The sequence below is a fragment of the Eumetopias jubatus genome, unplaced genomic scaffold (genome assembly GCF_037043125.1).
Source record: "Eumetopias jubatus isolate StellerSeaLion01/CBP00866 unplaced genomic scaffold, mEumJub1_p1.0 scaffold_3, whole genome shotgun sequence".
NCBI lineage: Eukaryota > Metazoa > Chordata > Mammalia > Carnivora > Otariidae > Eumetopias > Eumetopias jubatus.
Genome location: NW_028274809.1, coordinates 114568150 through 114590405, shown reverse-complemented (window position 1 = coordinate 114590405; position 22256 = coordinate 114568150). Strand labels below are relative to the sequence as shown.

Here is a 22256-nt window from a genome sequence, read left to right as displayed (position 1 = left end):
TTGAGAGCAGCTGAATATATAAACCAATTAGTAACAAAATAAAGAAACTCACTGATAATAATATAATAACAATAGGAGACTTTAACACCCCACTCACAGCAAAGGACAGATAACTTAAGCAGATCAATGGGAAACAAGGGCTTTAAATGACTAAATGGACCATATGGACTTAAACAGATATATTCAGAACATTTCATCCTAAAGCAGCGGAATACACATTCTTTTTGAGTGCACAGGAACATTCTCCAGAATAGATCACATACTGGGTCACAAATCAAGTCTCAACTGGTACAAAAAGACTGAGATCATACCATGCATACTTTCAGACCACAATGCTATGAAACTTGAAGTCAACCACAAGAAAAAGTTTGGAAAGACCACAGATACATGGAGGTTAAAGAACTTCCTACTAAAGAATGAATGGGTCAAACAGGAAATTAAAGAATTAAAAAAAAAAAAAAGGAAGCAAATTAAACTGAAAACACCGGGGCACCTGGGTGGCTCAGTCCGTTGAGCCGCCGCCTTCGGCTCAGGTCATGATCCCAGGGTCCTGGGATTGAGCCCCGCATCAGGCTCACTGCTCAGCAGGAAGCCTGCTTCTCTCCCTCTCCCTCTGCCCTTCCCCCCTTGCTTGTGTTCTCTACCTCTCTCAAATAAATAAAAATCTTCATAAAAAAAAATACAGTCCTTCCTCAAGAAGCAATAAAAGTCTCAAACATACAAACCAACCTTACACCCAAATGAGCTGGAAAAAGAACAGCAAATAAACCTAAATCCAGCCAAAGGGAAATAATAAAGATTAGAGCACAAATAAATGACAGAGTAATCAAAGAATAGAACAGATGAACGAAACTACGAACTGGTTCTTTTTAAGAATTAATAAAATTGATAAATCCCTAGCCAGACTTATCAACAAGAAAAAGGACCCAAATAAATAAAATCATAAATGAAAGAGAAAAGCCCACAACCAACACCACAGAAATACAATTATAAGAGAATATTATGAGCAATTACATACCAACAAATTAGGCAATCTGGAAGAAATGGATAAATTCCTAGAAACATATAAACTACTAGAACTGAAACAGGAAAAAACAGAATATCTGAACGGAACCATAACCAGCAAAGAATTAGAATCAGTAATCAAAAATCTCCCATGCAACAGGGTAAGTTCTAGATTCTGCATACTAGCCATCGCAGGGCCAGCTTCCCAGGGGAATTCTACCAAACATTTAAAGAACTGATACCTATTTTTCTGAAACTGTTTCAAAAATCAGAAATGGAAGGAAAACTTCCAAACTCATTCTATGAGGCCAGCATTACCTCGATCCCAAAATCAGACAAAGACCTCACTAAAAAGGAGAATTAGAAACCAATATCCCTGGTGAACATGGATGCAAAAATTCTCAACCAGATACTAGCTAATTGGATTCAACAGTATATTAAAATCCCACCACCAAGTGGGATTTATTCCTGGGCTGCAAGGGTGGTTCAACATTTGCAAATGAATCAACATGATACACCACAATACAAGAAAAGATGAGAACCGTATGATCTACTCATTAGATGCAGAAAAAGCATCTGACAAAATACATCATCTTTTCTTGATAAAAATCCTCAAGAAAGTAGGGACAGAAGGAAAATACCTCTACATCATAAAGGCCACACATGAAAGACTCACAGCTAATACCATCTTCAATTGGAAAAAACTGAGATCTTTTCCCCAAAGGTCAGGAACACGACAGGGAAGTCCACTCTCCGTACTGTTGTTCAATGTAATACTGGAAGTCCTAGCCTCAGCAATCAGACAAGAAAAAGAAATAAAATGCAACCTAATTGGCAAGAAAGAAGTCAAACCTTCACTCTTCACATACAATATGATACTCTGTAGAAAACCTGAAAGACTCCACCAAATATTCGCTAGAACTGATATAGGAATTCAGCAAAGTGGCAAGATCAATGCACAGAAGTCTGTAGGATTTCTATACACCAATAATGAAGCAGCAGAAAGAGAAATCAAGGAATCGATCCATTTACAATTGCACCAAAAACCATAAAATAACTAGGAATAAACCTAACCAAATAGGTAAAAGATCTGTACTCTGAAAACTATAGAACACTTATGAAAGAAGTTGAGGAAAACACAAAGAAATGGAAAAACATTTGATACCTATGATTAGAAGAACAAGTATTGTTAAAATGTCTATGCTACCCAAAGCAATCTACACATTCAATGCAATCCCTATCAAACAACAACACCAGCACTTTTCACAGAGCTGGAACAAACAATTCTAAAACCTATGGAGCCAGAAAAGACCCCAAATAGCCAAAGTAATGTTGAAAAGAAAACCAAAACTGGAGGCATCACAATTGGAGTTCAAGCTGTACTATTAAAGCTGTAATCAGGGGTGCTGGGTGGCTCAGTTGGTTAAGCATATGCCTTCAGCTCAGGTCATGATCCCAGGGTCCTGGGATCGAGCCCCACATCAGGCTCCCTACTCAGCGGGGAGTCTGCTTCTCCCTCTCCCTCTGCCCCTCCCCCTTGCTCATGCTCTCTCTCTTTCTCTCAAATAAGTAAATAGTATCTTTAAAAAAAAATAAAGCTGTCATCAAGACAGTATGGGACTGGCATAAAAACTGACTCATAGATCAGTGGAACAGAACAGAGAACCCAGGGGGCGCCTGGGTGGCTCAGTCGTTAAGCATCTGCCTTCAGCTCAGGTCATGATCCCAGGGTCCTGGGATCGAGCCCCGCATCGGGCTCCCTGCTCCATGGGAAGCCTGCTTCTCCCTCTCCCACTCCCCCTACTTGTGTTCCCTCTCTCGCTCTCTCTCTGTCAAATAAATAAATAAAATCTTAAAAAAAAAAAAAAAAAAGAATAGAGAACCCAGAAATGGACCCTCAACTGTTAAAAAGACAATCTCTTCAACAAATGGTATTGGGAAAACTGGACGGCCACATGCAGAAGAATGAAACTGGACAACTTTCTTACACCACACAAAAAACGAATTCAAAATAGATAAAAATGCTAAATGTGAGACAGGAACCCATCAAAATCGTAGAGGACAACACAAGCAGCAACGTCTCTGATGTTGGCTGTAAGAACTTATTAGACACATCTCAGAAGCAAGGGAAACAAAAGCAAAAATGAACTATTGGGACTTCATCAAGATAAAATGCTCTGCACAGCAAAAGAAACAATCAACAAAACGAAAAGGCAACCCACAGAATGGGAGAATATATTTGCTAATGACATATCAGATAAAGGGCTAGTATCCAAAATCTATAAAGAACTTATCAAACTCGGGTGGCTCAGATGGTTAAGCATCTGCCTTCGGCTCAGGTCATGATCTCAGGGTCCTGGGATCGAGTCCCACATCGGGCTCCTGGCGTAGCAGGGAGCCTGCTTCTCCCTCTGCCTGCCACTCCCCCTGCTTGTACTCTCCTTCTCTCTCTCTGGCAAATAAATAAATAAAATCTTTAAAAACAAAAAAACTTATGAAACTCAACAACCAAAGAACAAATAATCCAGTCAAGAAATGGGCAGAAGACATGAACAGACATTTCTCCAAAGAAGACATACAAATGGCTGACAGACACATGAAAAAATTCTCATCACTCATCACCAGGGAAACACAAATCAAAACCACAATGAGATACCACCTCACACCTATCAGAATGGCTAAAATGAACAACTCAGAAACAACAGATGTTGGCAAGGATGTGAAGAAAGGGGAACCCTCTTACACTGTTGGTGGGAAAGCAAACTGGTACAGCCACTCTGGAAAACAGTATGGAGTATCCTCAAAAAGTTAAAAATAGAACTACCCTACAACCCAGCAATTACACTACTAGGTATTTATCCAAAGGATATAAAAATAGGGGCACCTAGGTGGCTCAGTCATTAAAGCATCTGCCTTCGGCTCAGGTCATGATCCCAGGGTCCTGGGATCGAGTCCCGCATTGGACTCCCTGCTCGGTGGGAAGCCTGCTTCTCCCTCTCCCACTCCCCCTGCTTGTGTTCCCTCTCTCACTCTGTCAAATAAATAAATAAAAATCTTTAAAAAAAAAGGATAAAAAAAATAGTGACTCAAAGGGGCACATGCACCTCAATTACTTATAGCTGCACTACCCACAATAGCAAAATATGGATAAAGAAGATGTGGTGTATATATACAATGGAATACTACTCAGTCATCAAAAAGAATGAAATCTTGCCATCTGCAACAATGTGGATGGAACTAGAGCGTTTTACGTTAAGTGAAATAAGTCAGTCAGAGAAAAACAAATACTGTATGATTTCACTCATATGTGGAATTTAAGAAACAAAGCAGATGAACATAGGGGAAGGGAAGGAAAAATAAGATCAAAACAGACGAGGCAAACCATAAGAGACTCTTAAATATAGGGAACAAACTGAGGGCTGCTGGAGGGAAGGTACATGGAGGTATGGGGTAACTGGGTGATGGGCATTAAGGAGGAGACTGTCTTCTTTGATGCAATGAGCACTGGATGTTATATTCAACTGCTGAATCACTAAATTCTATTCCTCAAACTAATAATACACTACATGCGAACTAACTTGAATTTTCAAAAAGTCTTAAGAAAAAAAAACACTAGTAAGATCCTAGAACTCAATCTCTTTCCTTCCTGCTGAGTTAATTTGGCAGAACCCTAGTGTGCTCTTCAACATTTTTACAAATGATTTATCTAGACAACAGAACTATTTCTAAGATGATGACATAAACATTTTTTTTTAAAAAAAAAAGGACTGTTCCACCATCTTAAGTAAGTACACACAGTAAAAAGCAATGGAATACTGGATAGATAGGTCTACTGTGTACTAGTCATTGACAATTACACAGGTCAATGAGTGCCTACCATATGGACAGCATGGTACAAGACACAAAGAGTAAGACCCAGCTCCTATTTGCTCTGAAGAGGATTTATATGTAATAAATAACTTATTCTGATGCTTGAGATGCTTTCACCTACACCTGGCACCTGCTATTTCTACTCTTTTTTATTACTAGGTATAATAAAAAGGGGGGAAACATACATAGGTCTATAAAACCTGAGTTAGAACCACTGAGTCCAGATATATTTTAGAATTCTTAATTTTTTTGATTCTACAGAGGAAATACATGGCATGTATATACTTAAATAATATTCCTAGAACGGTCTAAGGAAGTACCCTGTATTTGTTTAGAAACATTAACAATCCTTTAGTGAATTATATAGTTAATATTCTATGGATAATCAACAAAGTGTAATAAATAGTAACTTGACAACTTACTATCAAATTAGTTTTTGTGAAAACCTAAAGAGTAAAATCTCTAGTTTTCAGGGGTTTGGGGATTTGGAATGGTGGACCTATTATCGCCAACTAAACATGAGGCTCAAGGTACATATAAATCTATCAAAATATAAAAAAAGTAAAATCTACTATGTATTTTTTAGGTTGTTACTGTAAAATATGTGATGCCCTTTGAACATACAGTAATTTATAGCCATGTGTTATTTCCCCACTACCACTTATATAATCTTAGGCAAATTTCTATCCTAAAGATAGTATAAATAAAAATTAAGACAATTCTAATTTTCTGAGTAATTTATTTCAGTTTCTACCACCTGTTAGCAGCATAACACTAAATTCTGGGCCTATAAACAAAGCTCTACATAAAAAGATCTCCTTCTCTCATTTACCACAGCTAAAAATACATAGGATGTAAAGCAAGATCCTGGGCTCAAACCCGAACAATTTGTTCAGAATTACAAGTTGATCTTTATGTTTATTATGGAAAACAGACTCACTCATTACTCACAGATATGTGGTTTAAGTTTATCTAAAAACCCAAAGAATGATCTCCTTTTATAAGATGATTCCAAAGAATTAAAGAGTAAATACCCTATTTAAGAACTTAGAAACATGAGAAGTGTACAACTGAAACAGACCGACTATTTGCAAAGAAACCCATTTTTCTATTTACATGTATATCAGCATGGATCTATATATTCATATATAGATCATGCCTCAGAATGTTCCTTTATTTATTTGCAATTGTAAAGAGGAAATGAAGCCATCCTGATTATCATATACATGGTAACAAATATACAGCTTTGTTAGGTCTGTTACAAAAGATGCGTGAGTTTCAAGTCGCCTGACCCTAAATCCATTTTTCACATAAATTCTTTTTGGTTATGGTACAATAGTTTTGAAGAACTTGAGGATTTTTAGGAACATACCTCATTATAACAGAAAAACCTATATACAAAGTAGCTAAGAAAATCCTTTTTAACATCCTAGTATTTTCAAATAGAGTAAATTATTTTTTGTCTTCGCAAGCAAAGAAATCATTATGTTCCATAAAGCTGCCGCCCTTAATATTCCTGAAACATTAACATTTTTCTTTTCCAAAACTACTACAACAACCTTTCTTATTAACATTATATTCAAACATAGCCATCAAATTACTAACCTCCTGTATTCCAAGGCAAAGATAATAGATGCTGTCAGGTGCATAACTCTCTCCATTTGGCCGTCGGATCTCATTGACAAAATGGGCTAATCCATAGTTAAGCTCAGCTGTGGTATGAGAGAGCAGATCCTCTTTTAACTTTACTGATTTAGCTAAAAAGAAAGAAAAAATTAGGAATTGTTATTATTTACTCTTACGATTAAGAAACTTTCTGAAATTGATTTATACTATATAAGAATTTTAAAGTAAAACGAAAGTCATATTTAAATGTTCTTAAAATACTGTCAGCTATATTTATGTTTTTTTAAAAGTAAAGGTAGTTAGTAACAAAAATCATGATTTGAAATACAATGCAAGAAGAAACAAAATCAGAACACTTACGAGATTTTAGCTCATCTAATACCAGAAGATCTTCATCAAGTTGCCTAGTTTTGACCCAGTGTTTCCATGCATTTACACCATACGTATATTTGAAAGGAAAGGTGCATTCTGAATTGTCAGAACTATCATCATGAGACTGGTATCCTGATACAGCTTTTCTCTTGGCTCCCTATTAGTAAAACACCATTGTAAAATCTTTTAAAAAAGCCTAAATTGTTTCATGACTTTATGTAAGTCATCTCTCAACAAATGTAAATCAAAAGAGAAATATATACGCTTAGCACTGATTGGTATTCCAGAATCTGAGAATAGTTACTTGAAATATATCTCCAGGAATGCCATATTTCTACATAAACCATTTTGTATAACAAAATCATTTTAACTTCTGCTGTGACAGTCACTGATAAGAAAATAATTAAATATAAGACAATTAATAATCTGAAAAGGATTCTAAATATTAATGTAAGAGAGAAACTGAACTTCTGTAATTCCAATTTATGGGGAATGACCACTCAGCTCCTTTCACTGTCATGATGGCATTATTTGCTGTATAGAAGTTTTAAATTTTGATGTAGTACACCTAATTCACCTATTTTTTCCTGCTATTTCTTGCACTTTTGGTGTTATATCGAAGAACTATGCCTAACCCAAGGTAATAAAGATTTAGGCCTGTTTTAAGAGTTTCATAATTTTAGTTCTTATATTTAGGTCTGTTACTCATTTTTGAGTTAATTTTTATATGGTGTCAAACAGGAGTCCAACTTCATCCCACTGCAGGTACTAACTCCTTTTTTAGTTTTTTTCTTTCTTTCTTTGTGGGGAAATTTGTGAAAGTCATCCTTTTATTTTTTCTTTTGATCTTGCTTTATATTGCAAATCAAAAATATATAAAGTTGTTGATAAAGTATTTTTAAAAATTACAACTGTTAGTACATGTAGATTTGATCTACCTGAACAATTAAACTGTTCAGCATGTATTTGCATGTGCTGACACACTTAAAAAAGATCAGATATTATAAACTGTGTTATCTCAACCTCACAGATTAGTCTCATCAGAAATAACAGTAGAAAAACAGATCCCTAGAAAACAGTCTCAATTCTTGTGAAAGAATTGTTTACTTTTTTAGCAACAATGTCAACCTTTTGTCAGGATAAAATTATGAAGGAAAATTAAATGGCAATAATATTCAACTCGGGGCACCTGGGTGGCTCAGTTGGTTGGGTGGCTGGCTTCAGCCCAGGTCATGATCCCAGGGTCCTGGGATCGAGTCCCGCATCGGGCTCCCTGCTCGGCGGAGGGCCTGTTTCTCCCTCTCTCTCTCTGCCTTTCCCTCTACCTACTTGTGCTATCTCTCTGTCAAATAAATAAATAAAATCTTTTTTAAATAAATAAATAAATAAATAAATGGCAATAATATTCAACTCTTCTCTAAAGTTACAAGTAAATCTAGACATTTTTATTAGTTAGAAATGAAGTAATAAAGACTTTAACTCTTAAAGCCTTTTTAAATTTAGGGGAAAAAAGTCTTCCCACGGTCTCAGGCACAACTGTGGATCACTATATCCTTGCTCCACACCTAAAGAGATACTGCTACACAGAGATCGTAGTTAAATGCAAAAATACTATTAATTTATACCTTTTTTTTAGATCGAGGTCTAGGCTGTTCCTCATATTCTTCTCCAAAAACAGGTGGTAATAAAAATTCATTTTCCATATCAAGCTCCTCAGCAGCTGGCAATCAAATGAGAAGAACTTTTATTTCCAAATATAACAGCACAAGTTTATATTACATAAACAAAGCCAACAAAGAACTAATCACAGAATATAACCAAGCACCTGTATATGAGGATAACCTATGCTATGGGTGAAAGTGAAAAGAAAATGGTCTATGAGTTCTGATAAACCCTATTCAGACTCTTAAATAAAACACATGTATAATAAATAACAACATGAAACTTTCATGGAAATGTATAATATCAGAAAAACTATTATAACCTGAAATTCAATTCTAAGATCTAAATGATCTCAGTACAAATCTGTTTCAACATATCAAATCTTTCTCAAAATAAAATACTTTACATTCTATTGGGCAGGTTTATTAGCCATCAATAGATTAAGAAAATAATGAAAACTAGAACACATTTCCTTTACAACGAAAGACCTAAAAATAATTTTTCCTTTTGAAGGTGAACTTAATTTTAAAAAGGTCTTATGAAAAATAGTCAATATTTTATTTAATTTTTTAAAGAAGAAACAATCACTTCTTTATCCTTTATTCTATCAACAGTTTTCTATAATGAATTACTTTGAGAAATTAACCATTGAGTTTTGTTTGGGTAAAAAAAAAAAAGATAAATATAAACAGTAAAGGCAAGAACACGAACATTAAATGATTAATGATCATAACGAAATTCCATAACTGTATTTCACACTTAAAGAATAAAATAAGAGTACCTCTGGGGAAATCTATTTCGATATCCAAATCTGGTTCATATGGTACATCAGGCATATTGGACTGTGTCTCTGGATCAGAGTTCTTCAAGAGATCTGAACCAATTATGTCTGTTTCAATAACTACACCTGTAATCAATTTATAAGATCATTAGAAATCAAAATAGAAGACCTGAACAGTACCTATATTTAATCTGGCAAAGGAAGTCATTTAATTGTAAATATAAAACAAGAATAAATACTTATATTAATATGTCACAAAAGGAAAAGGTATATAATCTTGAAATGTAAACTATTATAAATTTTATAATTGTTAGATAATCATGAGTACACAGAAACTTAATCCTTTAAGTTTCTGACTGCCCCTTTTCAAAAAGTTAATAGGCATGCTTTGATAGTAAACCAACTCTGGTATGCAGAGTATTTCTAAAAGCAATCTCTTGTCAAAAATAAACTAATGAGGGTGGATAACTGCAATTTTCAATACTCTTTTTGAATTGTGACCTAGGTTTTCTACATCATTCAATTACAACTGCTTTCTAATGTTTTGATCAGTTGCTTTCAAACATTTTTATATTGCAACCCACAGTAAGATACACATTTTATCCATTTCAAGGTGGTGATAGGAGACAGAAAGACAAACACACACACACACACAGGAAACAAAGGTTTCACAAAACAGTATGTTTTTGATGAGATTCACCCTAACGTTTTCCCATTCACTTCATTAAAAAACAAATAAACAAAACTACTGGTTGCAACCCACTAAGTTAATTTGTAATAAAGTCCTCCACAAAAACTGTCACATTATGAAATACATAAAATTTTTAGTCTTTCTATTGTACTCTAGGGTAATGGGAATTAGGTAGCTCATGGTTGAAACAGGTCTCTGGGTGGTACCAGAGGAGTAAGGGTAGGAATAAATACTCTTAAGAGAATCATGTACAACATACTTATGCTATGCCATTTGGCAAACACTGCCCTAACAGAAGTTAGGATAAACCCTGGTTTAGATAATGCAAATTATTTTATTAAGTATAGCCAACAAAACAAAACTGGGGATAACCATTACAAAATAAGAGTTTGGATCACTATTAAAGCCAACAAGTTATTTTTGTGTCGAGCTAGTACATTAAAACAGAAATAATTCTGAGTTGATTTTACAAGTCAAATCCTATTACATTTAAAACAGGGACTATACAAACTGTACAAAGTCCTGCTTAAAACTGGGCATGGGGGGACGCCTGGGTGGCTCAGTCGGTTAAGTGTCTGCCTTTGGCTCAGGTCATGATCCCAGGGTCCTGGGATCGAGTCCCACATCGGGCTCCTTGGTGAGCAAAGAGCCTGCTTCTCCTTCTGCCTACCTCTGTCTCTCTCTCTGATAAATAAATAAAATCTTAAAAATATATATATATTAAAACTGGGCATGGCATAAGAGAGCAAGTGGCTAGAGTATGGATCTCTTAATACAAAAACACATTTTTGTTGCAATGCTCACCCCACTCCCATTTCAAGGTGAAACACAATGATATATCCTGCAACATACTATATTAATTACAACGTTTACTGAAAACCAATGATACACTTATTCACAAAGTGAAATATAGTGCAACTCACTGTTGATGTTGGCAGCTTCTGTTTTCCCCTCATCTTCAGTTATCATATCTGTCATTGTAAGCAGCTCTGTATCAAGAGAATCTGAAGAAACTTTGCTCTTTAGTTCCTCGACTGCTGCAGGGATCTTCTCACTGCTATCCAATGAGGCAGGCAGAAAAACAGGAACCGGCACCTAATTAACCAAAATATTTACTGTTAGGCTTACTCAACATTAGAAGATAATTTTCCGGGGGTTGCCTGGCTGGTACAATCAGTGGAGTGTGCAACTCTTGATCTTTGGATTGTTAAGTTGGAGCACTACATTGGGTGTGGAGATTTCTTAAAAATAAAAAGAAAGAAAGAAAGAAAGAAAGAAAGGAAGGAAGAAAGAAAGGAAGAAAGAAAGGAAGAAAGAAAGAAAGGAAGAAAGAAAGGAAGAAAGGAAGAAAGAAAGGAAGAAAGAAAGGAAGAAAGAAAGGAAGAAAGAAAGGAAGGAAGAAAGGAAGGAAGAAAGGAAGGAAGAAAGGAAGAAAGGAAGAAAGGAAGAAAGGAAGAAAGGAAGAAAGGAAGAAAGGAAGAAAGGAAGAAAGGAAGAAAGGAAGAAAGGAAGAAAGAAAGAAAGAAAGGAAAGAAAGAAAGAAAGGAAAGAAAGAAAGAAAGAAAGAAAGAAAGGAAAGAAAGAAAGAAAGAAAGAAAGAAAGAAAGAAAGAAAGAAAGAAAGAAAGAAAGAAAGAAAGAAAGAAAGAAAGAAAGAAAGAAAAAGAAAGAAAGAAAGAAAGAAAGAAAGGGGGGCACGCCTGGGTGGCTCAGTCAGTTAAGCTTCTGCCTTTGGCTTAGGTCATGATCCCAGGGTCCTGGGATCGAGCCCCACATCGGGCTCTCTGCTCAGCAGGGAGCCTGCTTCTCCCTCTCCTGCCCTTCCTTGTGCTCTCTCTAATAAATAAATAAAGATAATTTCCCAAATTAAAAATTATTCTAACACATGATCTTCTTTATAATACCACACTCCATAAAAGCTTTGGAAAAAACACATACCAAAACTAAGATGTCAACTGTAACAAGGAAAGCTCAGAGTATAAGCAGCTACTTTTTGAAATGAAAATTAAAGAAAAATAATTTTTGAGATACCTCTGTCCCCCAGGGACTATGATAGCCAAGCCCTGGCATACTGTCTTTACTGCAAGTGATTTAGGACAAAATAATGTAATCATAATTCATATGAAATTCTATTCTGTGTTTAAGTTTTAAAACTTATAACTTCACAAATATTTTTCTCTAAAATGAACTCAAATATAAAACACTATATATATATATATATATATATATATATATGCATAAAGCAGACACAGACATTTGCTAAACTTCACCTTTAAGGATGAACATTTACTTGATTAAACACAAAGCAAACACTGACAGATTCAACCAAACCTAAGTTAACTGATGAAGGCAAAGACTCAACCCTGTTCTACTAGCTTCACTACATTGTTCTCCCACCTAATGCCTGATAAACTTCAAAATGAAAACCAAAAAAACAAACAAAAAACTTAAAATCCGACTTACAGGAACAGGAACCGTAGTAGGAACAGGAATATTCTGACTGTACATGTGCATCGGTACTGGGATATACACAGGCACAGGGATAGGCACTGGAACATATTCTGTCTTCCAATTATCATCTAAAAACACAAAATGTGTTTAAGGAGCAATGTTAAGTAACATTTACACAGTTACTCAATGTTAAAATAATTTGATAACAAAGAAAAATTTAAGGGCCTCATTTCCCTTTTAAAAGAAATTCTTGGGGGTGCCTCGGTGGCTCAGTTAAGCATCTGCCTTTGGCTCAGGTCATGATGCCGGGATCCTGGGATCCTGGGATCTGGGATCAAGCCCCAAGTCAGGATCCCTGCTCAGCGGGGAGCCTGCTTCTCCCTCTCCCTCTGCTGCTCCCCCTGCTGTGCTCTCTCTCTCAAATAAATAAATAAAATCTTAAAAAAAGAAAGAAAAGAAAAGAAATTCCCTGTTTACACAAAATTAGGTAAGGTAAAAACAAAACTAAATACAGTAACTGTTTTAGTAAAGAGAGAAAAATAGAATTTAGGCCTTTTTTTTAAAACAAAGAAAACATCCCTTAAAAACATTATATAGTTCCATATATCCTATCAGATTCCCCTCACATTCCCTGCAAAAAGATTTATCTAATCAAACAATTAGAATACATGTAAATCTCATAAAAATATGTAATTGAATGATATCATCTCATTCTGACAAGGAAACAGAATTGTTAACATTACAGGTCACATTTACAGAGATGATTTTCTCAGAAGGATTACTGTAACTTTAGTGAATCTTAGCCCCAAGGAAATTTTTGATACAGCATTTTTTCACCTGTGACATAATTTATATTCTGAGCCTGTAACAGAGACTGACTTTCATTAATTATTTTAAACAAAATGCTGTATTCTCAAGGTAATGTCTAAATGTAGATAAGCAAAATCAACAGAAAATGACAAAGTGACCAAAACAAATACATTCCATAGCCTATTATTTGAGAAAAGCATGAATTTCAATAAGTGAGGTATTAAGTACAGGGAAGTATGTAAGTCAAATTTTCCTAAGTTACCTGTCTGACAAGATTTGGTCTGCATGTGAGGTTTACAATAAGTAGCTTTCGTCATTGTTAAAGGTTTGCAAAGAACGGCTTTGTTCTTCATCTCTTTGTTAGGTGTTGGAGAAGGGGGTGGTGCTGAACCCTACAGAGGAAGCAAAGAGCAACATTTTATTTTTGCCTCTAATTTTTATTACTTCCTGGTGTTAATGAATATCTGGTTTCTAGATCATGTGGAGAGAACACACAAAAGTTTAAGAATATAACCAAATTGTTATTATTACTATGTTTACCATAGTCTTAATCTGAAAGGATCAATGTGAATCTGTCCTAACTACTGACAAAGCAGGAGAAATCATTCATTCTACAGAAGAACTGTGTGACCTCAATGGATATTTTTTAAAAAAACATAAAAAGACAATTTTTACTTTTAGGTAAAAAACACAAGATTGTTAGCCTGAATTCTGAAAATAATTAGCCTCTTTTAAATTTATTTGAGAAAGATTCTTAGTTATTATGGCCATCTGATACATACTAGTTCCCTCTACTGGATAAAGAGCTTATATATGTTACTAAATTTTAAAAGATTAAAAAAAAATGATGAAAAGAATTACCATAAATATTATCAAACTTCAAAGTATTTTTTATATCCCAGCAATTGCAATTTCAGAAACCTGTCCTAGATAATAGTCTCTCAGATGTTTTTACCATGTTCACTGTAGCATTATTTGCAATTGAGAACTCCCCGCCCCTCCTGGGCAAAACACACACACACACACACACACACACACACACACACACACACACACACTCTCACTCTCTCTCTCTCTCTCTCTCTAAAATAAGCTAAAGATCTGTCCAGAAGGGACTAAACATAGGTGCTCTCCATATACTGATATAGGAAAAAAAGGTAGAGAATACAGAATATTTGAGGTACTTAACTTCTAGACAGTCACCATGAATACTTAAGTAGTGAATACAGAACCGTAACTCCAAAAGGAAATACAATGTTAGGTTCCTACAAGCCTTTGGTCACAATATTTTCATCAACAGATCAAGACATAACAGTGTTTCTCTTGAAACACACTTGATTTCATATATATTTCTTACAAATAATTACACTCAGTGTTTCTTTAAAACATATTATGATTACAGCATTTTGTGTACTGTAGTATACTATGATTATTAACACTTTCACTCAGATGTGTACACTCCTGCACAGTACACAGATACAGTACACATATACTATATGGTACTCATACTCAGTCCTATTAACACATACTGTATATTGTACACTAATGTAAATAAAGTCCTGGAAAAAAAACCAAAGAGTAAACATTGAACATTTTATAAAAATATTAACATCTTACTCTTAGTGGACATGCAGGATGTACAATGGGGCAGTGCACTGTGTGGTTAAACCTCTCAACCTTTGGCGTGCCCATAAAAACCAAGGGAAAGGTTGATGGCAATTATTCTGCAGAAGAGGAAGAAGTCGGTGACTTGGTGAGGGAAGAAGAGGGTGACATCTGGCAGTTCTACCTCAAGAGTTTGGCTCTTGTAATTTCTTGACAATGTCAGCACTTTTCCCTCCCAAACTGGCTTCAAAAAAAGAAGTCAGCCTGTCTGCTTGGCTTTTCACCTCAAATCTTTTAAAGCATCTTTACATAAGGGGCAACCACAGTGGTGCTTAAATTTCAGCTTTGTTCAGCATAGGGTCATATTCTTCCATGTCACTGACAATTCTTCTGAAGGCAGAATTCCATTCCAATCTTTTGGCCATTCTTAGGAGTCTTGGGCTGACTTTCATCACTGAATCTGGTGCCTTGTTTTGCCATCTTGCCAAGGTCTTCATTGGTGGGCTCTACTGCCTTCTCTACCAAACTTCCTCCATATCTTCCTGCACGTTCCCAAAGCTTTCTTCACTTACTTGGTGCAATACCAAAACACTTTTTTTTTTTTTCTGTGATACCTTCAAAAACTTTGAAATTTTTCACACAGTCTGGTCAAACATTTTCCCAATTATTCATGGTAGCCTGCTTGATGCTGTCCTAAGCTGTGCCAACATAATAATGCTGCATATGGTAACTAACTTCCAATAATCTATCAGGGCGGTTTCCTTGTTGGTGTTGAGAGCTTCGAAAGCTTTCTCATGAAGTAGGTCTTGAAACTTTAATTATGCCCTAATTGAGGGGCTGGATGAGAGAGATAGTGTTTGGGGGCATGAAAGGAACTACACTGAGATAGGCAGTTTTGAGTTCTTCAAGGCAATGGAAATCATCCAGTAATAAAACCTCAAAAAACCTCAAATGCAAGGTTTTCATTCTAGAGACAATGTTCAACTTCTAGGATGAAGCAGTTGGGAGAACCAATCCCAGAATATTTTAGATACCATTCATGCTTTTTTTTGTTCCACCTCTAATGGACTGGCATATAGTTCAGTTTTTTCCCTGGATTTTTCATGGATTTTGGGCTCTATGCACCAAGGGGGGGTTGAAGTTATCCTTGGCACTGGCACACAACAGCAAGGTTGCATGGTTTCTAAACGATTTAAAGTCAGGGGCTTTGGAGACCACTTGTATCATATACATTCATTTGCCACTGACCTTGTGAAAGCAAGCCAAACCCATCAGTGTTGAAAATCTGTTTAACTGTATATCCCTTCTTCCTGTGTTAACACTTGGCTGGTATTCTTCCAAAGCATCCTGGTCCTGATCTGCAGAAACCACCTTGCATGCAAGTTTAACATTTTTCATACCATTTTGCTTGAAATGTGTGAGCTAGGCAGCAGTAGGCAAGAAGGGTTTAACATTTTCCTGAGCCTGTGTAACATGCTGTATGTAAGCTGAAAACCTAACAATGCTGTTTCACTTTTTTTTTTTAATTAGTCCTAAGTCCATGAATCCATAAATATAATCACTCTTCCTTCTTTTCCATAGCTTCACCATGTACTGTAGATTTTACTTCAGTACTCTGGGTTACCTCATCTGCAGACTGGTGAATTTCTTATTCCTTTCTCTAAGTGTACCATATTGTTGATGCATGAACATTAAACTCACTGCCAAGTGAACGAAGCTTACCTAATACGCATCATTTCCTCCATAAGGCACAGAGCAGCCTTCCTGTGCTTAGGAACACTAGATAGGGCTTTTTAATACTATGCTTGGGGGATCTTTTATAAAGCAATATCACCAATACAAAGGACAAAATATGAAAAAGGTGGTACTAAATGACTATGAAAAGGACACCTGCTTATAGGATGAGGTGAGACAAGAAGGGAAAGCCTTGCCTTGTTCCACCTCAGCAGGAAGATGCACCTCAGGAGACTCACGTTTTTCACCAATCTGCACCATGTCTGCAAATTTCTTTGAAATTGCCATGGGTATTGATTTAGGGGCTACCATTTGGAGAATAGACAAATTTGCAAATATGAATGATGATCAATTGTACTTAAAGCACTTACTGTTTAATAAATTTATCTGTGCATATTTAAAGGTGTGGAAAGATACAAATTTTTTAAAGACTGTTTCAGGTAGATATCTCATGAGTTACAAATAATGCATATAGCCAAGGGGCTGGTACTATTCTAGATTCATCAGGATTTCAAACCACATTATTAATCAGCTAAGAAAAAGAGCTACAAACAAGGAGTTAGGGAATTTAGTCCTAAAATTACTGCTGTGTATCATCAGGCAAGTGACTCAGTCTCTTGTGGCTCAATTTCCTCAACTGTAAAACAGGAAGAATAATATAACAAATAGGTATTGACTATCTACTACATACCAAGACTAGGTAAGCCTGGTCCAAGCTGGAAAATACCCTAGAATCCCCACATAATAACAAGGGGTCCAAAATCATATATTTTGTAGATTACTCAAGGTTTTACCTCCTGTCATTTAGAAACATTACATCATGTCAAATAAACTATGCCACCTAGTGAAGACCTACACTTGATAATGCTTCTTACTTTTCTGCTTCTCAACAAGCAAGATCTACTTCTATTTATAATGAATACTGAAGGAGGATCCAAAATAAAATTATAATGACAAAAGCTACCATCTGTTCAGTATTTGCTTCATGCCAGACACTATGTGCTACAGATAATATATACCCCTAAAATTCCTATGTTGAAATCCAATACCCAATAATGATGGTATCTGAAGGTGTGGCCATTAGATGGGGATTATGTCATGACAGCAGAGGCCTCATGAATGGGATTAATACCCTCATAAAAGCAATCCTAGAGAAGCCTTACCCCTTTCCACCATATGAAGATACAGTGAAAAGATGGCTATTTATAAACCTGGAAGCAGGCCCTCACCAGACACTGTTATCTGCTAGCAACTTGATTTTAGACTTCCTAGCCTCCAGAAGTGTGAGAAATAATTCCTGTTGTTTGTAAGCCACCTCACCTATGGTATTGCTGTAGCAGCTCAAATGGACGAAGACATTACATAAAGCACCAAATTTATATAACTCAAAAAAAGAGTTATTTAATTCTCCTAACACTACAAGAGGTAGGCCTTTTAATCACTCCCACTTTATTTTCTCATCTGAAAACTAAGGCTCAGAAGTTACACAACCTGGGAAAGATGACAGAGCTAAAAGTTCTGAGTAAATTAACCTAACACCAAAGCCTATGTTCTTAACTACTATACATAACTGCCTTTATGAGGTCTGGAACAGAGCAGCTACTATGTATTTAATACTTACTATGTGATAACCCTAAAGTAGGTACTATCTTCAACCCCATTTTTCAAACAAGAAATTCACAAGAACTTGTGTAAAGGGACTTGTCCAAAATTATACAGCTAAGCTCTCACCCTTTGAAGTTTATGGGTAGGGAATTAAAAGATTTCAAAAGCTTACAAAGAAAAGATGGGAGAGGGTTTTTATAAGACAAAAGGCAATGATTGCAGTGGCACATTGATTTATCCTTCCCTAGACCCTTCTGGCTGTCATATAATGTGGTTCAAGTGCTAGGAGAGGAAGAAAGTATTTGATATTATGCTGGTAGAAGGTGGGCCTTAAAGCCTTGGTCAAAAGCTTACATATTTGAAACAAGGCTGGAAGTTGCCTTATGGCTACAAAGTTAAAATATGGAGTGACCATCTTTATATCCTCATCATGGATAAAAGTACCTGGTATTAAAATGAGATGATTCAGTGGATTATTTTAATGTATTTCTGAATTATCTGATTTTAAATGTATTTCCATAAGGGGGGGATGACATATAGGGGAGTAAAGCAAGGGAGAAAGCACTCTTACTTTCCTAGGATTCTTAACTATTAACATCAAAAGCAAAAACTGAACAGAATGTAAAATCATTAATTTTTCAACTATGTCAGTGATCCTAAATTGTGGTTACATATTAAAATCACCTGAAGAACTTTCCAAAAACAGAATTTCTGAGTTGGGGCCCAGGCATTGGAAAGTTTTGGAAACTCCCCAGGTGATCCAAATGTATAGCCAGATCTAAGAACCACTGATTTCTTCTTTCATGCCAGGTCAAAAACTCAGAGACTTAATATAATGCCAATAAATGACTCCTATAGAGCTTCCCTTGGATACGGATGCCAGAAATACCAGTACTCCAATACTGGTGATTATTGTTACTCAGCATACAACAGGGCAGGTTCACTGTGCTTCAAAGTATAGCAAAACATTGCTTCTCTTTATTCATTACATACAAATGGACACTTTCAACCTACAAAAAGTCTTAAAATGCTAACATAAAAGCAGAATTTGATGTATTACACCAAAGACTAAAGAAAAAAATCCACAGGACACATTATGGAAGTATTTCTCATATTTAAAAACTTGTAAGTCCTGGCCCCCAAAACAGACCTTCAGATACCTATTTGAGAAACATAAACTCAAAGCCATTAATAATCTGGCCCAGCCTATCCTTTTACCTCATTTTCCATGATTCCACCATAGGTGCCCCTTAAGTTTGGCCCTAATGAATAGTTATGCATGCCCTTAGCACATTCCTCCTACTTTTCATCACTATCTATCTGGCAACCTTCTACTCAACTGTTCTAAAGCTTTTTCACAGCCACCAGGAACAGATACAATCATTCAGTCAATCATTTCAAACATAGTATTGCTACTGCCTTAAATATTATGGGTACTTTGAGGCACCTGGGTGGCTCAGTTGGTTGACTGTCTGACTTCGGCTCAGGTCATGATCTCAGGGTCCTGGGTTCAAGCCCCATGTGTCAGACTCCCCACTCAGTGGGGAGTCTGCTTGTCCCTCTACCCCCTCCCCCCACTTGTGCTCATGCTCACTCAATCTCTCTCTCAAATGAATAAAATCTTAAAAAAAAAAAAAAAAAAAGATTATGGTTACTTCAACTCAAATACCATTTATATGTCTATCTCCCCCAATGTGGGTAGAAGCCATAATTAATTCACCTTTTATTCCTTAGCATATACGAAAGTATCTGTTTTAATACAATGTAATTTACCTAAATACTTCAACTGTCCCAACAGAGAAAGTAAAAATCTTTTATTATGATCAGATTAAATTGGACTATTTATTTATGCCCACATTATAAAAATCAATATTTAGCACCTTACTTAAGCAATACTTACTGTCATTTTGGTTCGGGACGTCTGACAACCCTGATCTAAAAACAAACAAATTTAAAATAAGACAAATATCACTTTCTTCAGAATTTTCTAAATCTGTATTTCTCATTAAATGTTACTGATTTTTTAAAATAGTTAATGAAGAAAACGTTGTAAGCTATTTTAAGTAAAGAGTATCAAATTTGAGAGCTGAAATACAAAGCTAAATAAGTGGAATTAACCCTTTTCCCATTTTGTCCTCTCAGAAAATATTCATTGCTTTGGGGTCAATACTATGTTCTTACGCTTAACTCTTAAGTAAGTCACAACTTCTAAAGGGTTTTCACTGTTCCTCCCAACCTACTCCCAGCACAATTTCCTAAAACTGGTCTTCATTTAAAATTGCCATTTTTTTCAACTAGCACTAAATTTTTTAAAAGAGAATAAAAAACAATACACCTACAGAAATATCATACGGGGCACCTCCACCCAGACAAAATGGACTATGCGTTATCCAAAATCAACTATTCATTATCATTAGTTTGAATTCAGATCTAAGTAACTAAACACTGCTATACAAGTTTTTCAAGTTACTACCTAAATTATTACATACCATAATGTAAGTTTTCAGGTCCTTTCTGAGTTGTCATGTTGGGCTCGTTTTGCTGACAGTAGAAACGTAGTAAGCAGTGTTGATCACAGAAATGTTTCATTTCTCCACGCCACTGCACTCTCTCTTTAAGCATTCCTTGAGATTTACAACAGTCACACCTTGCAGCCTTAATAAAAAAAGGAAGGCATCAGACATTTCAAATTTAAAAAATTTAAAAAGCCAGACATGTACTTTAAAAGATTTATAAAAGTTTATCAGTGATTATTGCCAAATATAAAACAATTTCTGATAAAAAATATAAATCATAAACATACAGTAAAAATCCACAATAAAAGTGAAAAAAATGTAACAAAATTTACCTAATTGTCAAAATCCCTTTCTATACTTACCAGCAGTTAAAGACCAGCATTACAAAGATAGGATAACCAAAAAAAGTGAACATTGACAGACCAAATTGGACAATATATTTTAATATTTTAAAATAATTTTGAGGACCTAATGATATAGTGGTAGAAGTTTCCTACAATCAGATTACACTGAAAATCTCTGATTAATAAATAGATTTCCTGTGTTCAACTGATAGCTCAAGATAAATCAATTTAAAGAAGTTGTATAAGACCAGAAAAATTTTGAAGCAAGCTCTTATGAGAAAAATCAGGGATGTTAAGTTGAAGTATTTTCAATAGTTTAATAAATTTAAAGAGCTTTATTAAATATGCTGATTTAACTATTAACAAGAACTTTAAGTTCATGTTTTAAAACACTCAAATCTTTAATTAAAAAAGTTATATTTTAGGACAACAATCAATCCCAACTAGTAAAATTCATACATAAAACATTAAACCTTATGATGGTGAATCCATAATCCAGGGACAGATTTTCATTTTTTTAGTGAACCCATTTCCCCTAAATTTTGCCCATTTTCACTATTTCTTAACAACTTGATCAATGAGTGGACCAAAAGATATGAATGATTAATTCCAAATACAGTTCTTTTCATAACTGTTTGATCCAGTTAGAGTAGAAATAAATTATCATGTTTTTTAAATTACCCCTTTGGTTTAACTAACAACTTAGAAGTTTTGATAAAGCAATACATATTAAGTTCATAATAATCACACAGCTTTTCCTCATTACCTAAATAATCTACAGTTCTATACTGTGGGTTTTGAAATCTCTCACTTTATTTCTCAATAGGAGTTCTATGAATAAATACTATGTCAAAATTCCTAGTCAGGACTACTAACAAATGATTGTGTTGATAAACAGGTCTTATATAACAAACATACCCCAAGGTTAGAACACAGGCTCTTTTTTTTCTCCAGGTCAGGTATTTCTCCTGCTGAATAAATGTTAAATGAATGAAGATTTGTAATATAAATTATGACTATTAAGTGATGCCAATATCACATCTCTTGTCCAAAAACTGTGAGCTCAAATTTTATATTGCCGGTAATATTATGTGGTAACTTCAGTAACATTAGCACTTATTATCAACTAGGTCATATTTTACTCAATAATGAAAAAGGTCCCTGGTCACCACCCAAAAACTGTTC

At 35.3% G+C, this 22256-nt stretch overlaps 1 protein-coding gene across 4 annotated transcripts in view; it reads right to left on the bottom strand.

The window, feature by feature from the left end:
- ZMYM2 (zinc finger MYM-type containing 2) overlaps positions 1-22256 on the bottom strand; it is a 109539-nt gene that overhangs the window by 14731 nt on the left and 72552 nt on the right. For all 4 annotated transcript variants that reach the window (XM_088021780.1, XM_028105324.2, XM_028105332.2 and 1 more), the window contains 9 exons: positions 20701-20866; positions 20112-20146; positions 13530-13659; positions 12470-12585; positions 10931-11102; positions 9317-9442; positions 8499-8593; positions 6862-7030; positions 6481-6632 (listed from right to left, as the gene is read on the bottom strand). In XM_088021780.1, coding sequence (XP_087877906.1) covers positions 6481-6632; positions 6862-7030; positions 8499-8593; positions 9317-9442; positions 10931-11102; positions 12470-12585; positions 13530-13659; positions 20112-20146; positions 20701-20866 — 1161 coding nt within the window. The remainder of the gene's footprint in view (positions 1-6480; positions 6633-6861; positions 7031-8498; positions 8594-9316; positions 9443-10930; positions 11103-12469; positions 12586-13529; positions 13660-20111; positions 20147-20700; positions 20867-22256) is intronic.